The 6545-nt window shown below is 41.1% G+C and overlaps 1 protein-coding gene and 1 pseudogene across 1 annotated transcript in view; both read right to left on the bottom strand.

Moving 5' to 3' along the window:
• LOC107686819 (tripartite motif-containing protein 16-like protein) overlaps positions 1–2892 on the bottom strand; it is an 18975-nt pseudogene extending 16083 nt beyond the window's left edge.
• A 432-nt stretch (positions 2893–3324) lies between these two features.
• The window catches only part of LOC107686811 (tripartite motif-containing protein 16-like), a 10340-nt gene continuing 7119 nt past the window's right edge, over positions 3325–6545 (bottom strand). The window contains exons 4-7 of the mRNA XM_016483938.1: positions 5559–5792; positions 4789–4951; positions 4616–4651; positions 3325–4389 (exon numbers count right to left, since the gene is read on the bottom strand). Of these exons, the coding sequence (XP_016339424.1) occupies positions 3866–4389; positions 4616–4651; positions 4789–4951; positions 5559–5792 (957 nt within the window). The 3' untranslated portion in view covers positions 3325–3865. The remainder of the gene's footprint in view (positions 4390–4615; positions 4652–4788; positions 4952–5558; positions 5793–6545) is intronic.

Raw genomic sequence — 6545 nt, 5'->3', positions numbered from 1 at the left:
GAGAACCCGGTGTGGGGGGGGGGGGGGGGGGGCTGTCACGATCTCCAGCTGGAGTGCCTCTTGAGGGCACTCCATCCCTTACCTTCACCTTCTCACCCCGGACTCCATTTCCCAGAATCCCCAGCCTAGGAACTGATTACGAACACACCTGTTTCCCATTAGGAGGACTATTTAAGTTGCACTCTCACACTCACACATTGCTGAGTCTTGTTTAGCTGTTAAGAGACATTTCTAAGCATTTCCTTGTTTCCTTGCCTTTGTGTTTTTGTCTTTGGATTGTTCCCTGGTTTGTGATCATCTGCTGCCTTCTCTGACCAATGCTGTTATTTGGATTACTCTTTTGTTTTGCCCTGGGACATAGTTGTTTGCTGGTGTTTGACCCTGCCTGTTTCAACTACTCTCTTTAATAAAGCTTGGACTTGGATCCCTTACTCCATAGTCATGCCGCCCAATCACTAAGAAACACAGTTTCAGTTAAAAACTAATTATTTGCGACACCTTGAATTTTTGTCTCAGATCCTTGTGGGACTGATTGCTAATATACAGCTTTGAAGATATATACTTTGAAGATCAACTGATCCAATTTTTAAAAAGTTGAAAAGTTAGTGAAGCTTTGAACTGTTGGTGGCACTAGTGGTGTCCTGTCACAGCAGGATCTCGCTCAAGTCCACTATGATCCTATTCTCTTAGATCTCTGTTACCTGCAGGAACTGGTTGTGATCCTGTGTGTGTGAAAGCTGTTCCAGCTCAGCGTCTCTCCTCCTCAGATCATTGATCTCCTGCTCCAGTCGCGCCTGTCGTCCTTCAGCTTGACTCACTGCAGCCTTTTCCTGATCTCTGATATCAGGAATCAGGAGCCGTAGCAGCTCAGAGCAGCTGCTCTCAACGGAGCGGATGAGCTCAGTAAAGATCCTCTCACTGTCCTCCACTGCTGTCTGTGCAGAGCGCTGTTAGGACACACAGTGATTCAGGCTTCAGTGGGACTGAACTGAGACTGAGACAAACTTCTCTTCTTCTCCAGACTCACCTTATGAGACTCCACAGCCTCTCTCAGCTGCTGAAGATCTTTCTCTCTCTGCTGGGACGTCTTCTGCGTCTCCTTCAGCTGGACAAATGGATGACAGTGAATATTACAGAAAACGACTGGCTCTAAATCATCATGTGAACAGATGAATCCAGTAAAAGTGGAACTGATAACCAATGGCTGTAGTTTCAAAGTCCAGAAAGGATGATTGATTGTTTGCCACCATTGTACACGAATTAACATGGAGATATAAGCTTGTTTCACATGACAAGTGTAAGCGATAGGGGTTGCACAGACTAATCGACTAATCGACTTCAATGCTCTGCCATGACGCTTTAAGCTTGACGTCGACTAGTCGCTGGTCCTATAGAGGGCGCAACAGGATAAGAAATCTTTGAAGGAATTCCACATTTACGCTCCGTTTCCAAACAGTTCAAATGACAAATAAATGCATACTCTGAAAGCGCTCCACAAGACATGTGTGATTATATTACTGGATGCTCGAAATTGAACGGGAGAATGCACGTTTTAAACAGCTTATTGTACAGGTAAGTTAATCGCCGTTCTAATCTAATGTGCTGCTGCACTGTAACACACACACACATAGGCTACAGACAGTAGCACGTACATCACGCGCAGATCGCGAGCACACAGAATCATTCAGCACGGAAATGTATTGTCAACACTGTTCTGAGACTTTTCAATAAAATAGCTTAGAAACTGAAAAGTTCAAGCATATATTTCTTAATAACTAGTAAATTCCACAGCTTCACTACTAGTAGAGAGACGCTGCCAGGTAGAATTAATTCACACACGCAATCGCTGTCTCACTAATGCATTCATATTAATGCAATCTTTACTCTGCTACTTTATCTGTATTTGATTTAGAACGAGCAGAAATCTGTGAGAAATATAACGACCCAAAGACAAAAGAACTGATAAAAAAAGCTGTTATAAGTGCACTGTGTCATATGCCATAGCTGTGCACAAGGTGTTTGTCACAGCTCCAGACTTATTTGTTCATTAATGACGTCATCAGCGACTAGTCGACTTCGACTCAACTTTCATCACATAAAAGTCGACTTCAAAAAATCAGAAGTCATTCAACCCCTAGTAAGCGCTAGTTTTAAATACCTGTTTCTCTCCTCTGTGCTGCAGCTGATAGAGTGTCGTGGTTTTTATGCTCATATTTTGTACACAGCTCACAAATGCATTGTTGGTCAGTAATACAGTACATTTCCAGATGTTTCTCATGTTTCTGGCAGACCATCTCCTGCAGTCGTCCAGTGGCATCAATCACTTTGTGTGGTTTACGTGAATGAAACTCCTCATGACGGTCAAAATGAGTCTGACAGTAAGATTCCTGACACACCAGACAGGACTTGACGGCTTTGTATTTTCTTCCAGAACAGACTTGACACTGCACATCTCCAGTTCCAGCGTAACAGTCAGCAGGTAGTTTAGTCTTCTTCAGTTTCTCCACCAGTTCAGTCAGCATGGTGTTTCTAGCTAAAGCAGGTCTTGGACTGAAGGTCTGTCTGCACTGAGGGCAGCTTTAGACTCTCATCTGATCCTCATGATCCCAGCGGTCTGTAATACAGCTCTCACAGTAACTGTGTCCACACTGGATGGTCACTGGATCCTTCAGGAGATCCAGACACACTGTACATGAGAGCTCACCCTGAGAAAATCTGGCTTCTGCCATTTTACTGCATGAATACAGAGACACACAACAGCTCAACAACACTTTCACTTTCTTTTTCCCTTAAGTCATGTGATTCCTGTTTCCTGGTAGTTTAGAATATGTCTAGAAAAATACCCTAACTCCCCCATCAAATTAAAAAAATCCACCCCCACAAGAGCCACGTAAAGGGGGAATTCTCCCCCATTTTCCAAAATGAAATTCAGGCACACATGTCTGCCACTTTTGTTCTGACTAACTGAGGGGAAAAAAACATTACAATAAATCACGCTACCAATGGTGATTAAATCTAATGATCACTTAGCTCATATCACATCAATCCATGCAAATTATTATTATTGTTATACTTTGTTTTCAAATTGTTAAGAGTGTGAAATAGATGTTCAATCAGAAACAGAGCATGTGAGCGAAGCGGAGCGGTGTGACGTAGGCGCTCTGCGCTCTTAAGGAAATATTACCACTCCGCTCACCCTCCGCTCCACTCACATGCTCTGATCAGAACAATAAAAATATACACATAACTTATTCAGAAAAATAACACTGACTACATACGGTACAGACTTAAAGACATGAAGCTTTATTTCCAAGATGATGCCTGATAACCTTTGAATTTCAATACAATATAGAGCAATATAGTAACAGAGGCTTGTATTGTATTATTCATTGTATATTCGAATCAATTTCAGATTCTTATACCAGATATATGTTCATGTTTAATATTTCCTGCAAAATTATGTACATAAAGAAATATATTTTGTGTTGGATCAGTTTCCTGTATCATCAGTGCGTAGCAGACACACTCACCTAAATTATTCAATATATCGCTTATCCTGCCCAAAGAGCAATCGAGCTCGGGTTCAGACCAGGCAATCGAACCAAGTGTGAAAGCACCCAGAGTTTGAGAAAAGCACAGAAACACATGGTCACTCAGCAGAACTCACACACAGACTGATCTTACTGTCTATATGAGGGTTTATTACAAATATTTATTCTGACATGTTATTTCAGTGAAAGAATTTCAGCTGCAGTATTAATGTCATGAAGAGAAAAGAAGAGACTCTATAACATCTACTGTTACTGATTTATCATGCAGCTCAAAGCATTATGGGTAGAGTCTCTCGTCAGTCTGTTTTGATTCATCAACACAGTTTCACTGATGATCCTCTATAAACAGTGAACCCAGGATAGAGCGGCTGAGTGAATGTGGTCTGGACTGTGTGGATGAGGCTCATTGTGTCAGAGACGCTGTAGAAGGACAGAGTTCCTGCACTGTGATCCACAAACACTCCTATTCTACTGCTGATGGACTTTACAGGGAGATCAGTCCGTATGCTATTGTGTCCAAATGAGTATCTGGAATGAGAGCAGTACAAACACCAGGACTGATCACTACGTCCAAACAAACACTCATTACTTGATCCCTTCCTGCTGATGCTCTTATATGACACTGATAAACGAACACCTTTATCTCCACTCCACTCCTGCTCCCAGTAACAGCGTCCACACACACTCTCTCTACACAACACCTGAACATACACATCAAATCTGTCTGGATGATCAGGATACGACTGTACTCTTCTAGTGGCAGTAATCACTCTGTTGTTCTCAGACAGACGAAGGCGTTTATTCACTGTGTTCAGATCCAGAGTGAGCTGATGGGAATCTGATGGAGATAAAACATCAGAATCAGGAATTATGAATCTGTTTGATCTTTTCATGTAACTGATCTCTTCATGTTCAGTGCATCATTAGTGTCTCAGTACAGATGACCAGATATCCTGTGCAGATCATCATTTACATCATCAATTATAAAACTCTTCTTTCACCTTCTACAGGAAGAACATAAACACACTCAGTGTGTTCTTCTGATTGTTTTCTTACTGACTTACATAGTAGGAAGTCGTTCCTGATCCTGGTGAATGTGACTGTGGAAATCAACAGACATGAACAGTGTGATTCTCATGATCCTGCATCCATTCCTAAGACATTTCTAACATGATGTTCTCCATGATATGAGATGATGGACTCGTTTCTGAGAGCAGATGAATCTCCAGGACTTTACCTCTGTTTGAAATCGTCTTGAGCTCCTCTTTTTTGCAGAACTCCTCCAGTTTGTCTCTCAGCTGATGAACAGATTCTCTCAGAGCATCAGAAGAGAAGACAGAACTGAAGGGATCGTCATTTACGTCTGTAGATTCAGGAGGTGCTGAGAGAGACTGGAAACTCTACAGAAAACAGAAATCAAAACTCATCAGCTCCACACTTCACCCAATATCCTGCATGACTATCAGATTTGTGCGGCTCTTGTTGACTTGACTGATCTTCGGTAACTCACCTCAATCCAGCGATTTCACAGCATTAGCTTCAGTCTTCTCATATTTATCATATCCCATTAGAACTACAGATTCTAGTATCTGCCACTTACACTATATGTGAACCTTCTAGGAAATAGTTTGGATTATAAAACATCTGCTAAAAACATAAATGTCCATCTAACAGCTCAAGCACATCAATGGAGTCTGATTGTAGGGTTGAGTAGATTTGCTCAGGAAAGGCAGAGATTAGACTGAACATTATTTATAACTTTAGAGCAGTTAGAGACACAAGATTTCACATGGACCCTTAAAGGGTAGTGAACTGTTGGTGGCGCTAGTGGTGTTTGACAGCTAAATATATCTTCCTGAAGAAAGAGCTCAGAGAAATTATTCCTAAGAGATTTCCAGAGCTGAAAGCCATTTGTAAGCGATGTCTCTTTCAAAAGAAGATGATCAGATGAGAGTCTGACTGATGATTATATAATAAGACACTCCTGTTCTTCTAGATCTGTGTTACCTGCAGGAACTGGATGTGATCCTGTGTGTGTGAAAGCTGCTCCAGCTCAGCGTCTCTCCTCCTCAGATCATTGATCTCCTGCTCCAGTCGCTCCAGTCGTCCTTCAGCTCGACTCACTGCAGTCTTCTCCTGATCTCTGATCAGCCGTAACAGCTCAGAGCGGCTGCTCTCAATGGAGCGGATGAGCTCAGTAAAGACCCTCTCACTGTCCTCCACTGCTGTCTGTGCAGAGCGCTGTTAGGACACACAGTGATTCAGCTTCAGTGGGACTGAAAGAGGAGAGTCTGAACTGAGGCTGAGACAAACTTCTCGGTAACGCTTTAGATTACAGCCCACAATTTACCGTGTAATTAAACAGAATTTACAGCGTACCTATTTGTAACTATAGAGTACCGGCTCTTGTGTAATTTAGGGATCACAAAATTACAGCATGCGGCAGTGGTGTATAAAGTACCTGAAAGCCATACTCAAGTAAAAGTACAGATATCTTACCAGAAAATGACTTTGGTAGAAGTTGAAGTCACCGTTTAGAATATTACTTGAGTAAAAGTCTTAAAGTATGTGATATTTATTGTACTTAAGTAAGAAAAGTATTTTTTTAATCTTAAATGTACTTAAGTATTGAAAGTAAAAGTACAAGTAAATGCAAAATGGAAAAGAAGCAAATAAATATATATAAAAATGTTCATACAAAGCTTGAGTAGCAAGATTGTGATCAGTTTTAACTCTTTCTTCCATTTTGTATTTTTGGGTAAGAATAAGAAGCACTTCATCCGGTACTTAGTGTCTTTCATTCCAACATAAGAAAACATTTCTGGAATCTGCATCTGAAATAGCATTTAGATCTATTTACACAGCTTATGTATCTCAGAGGGGACATGGATGCATTTAAACCACAGTTACAGATGCATAAATAGGCCTAATGTTTTGTTTTTAACATAAAATGTTGACTACTGATATTTGAAATAATTTAAAACATGAAAAAAA

Source organism: Sinocyclocheilus anshuiensis, unplaced genomic scaffold (assembly GCF_001515605.1).
Source record: "Sinocyclocheilus anshuiensis isolate Anshui unplaced genomic scaffold, SAMN03320099.WGS_v1.1 scaffold601, whole genome shotgun sequence".
In the NCBI taxonomy this organism is placed as follows: Eukaryota; Metazoa; Chordata; class Actinopteri; order Cypriniformes; family Cyprinidae; genus Sinocyclocheilus; species Sinocyclocheilus anshuiensis.
This window is presented reverse-complemented; position numbering and strand designations above follow the sequence as displayed.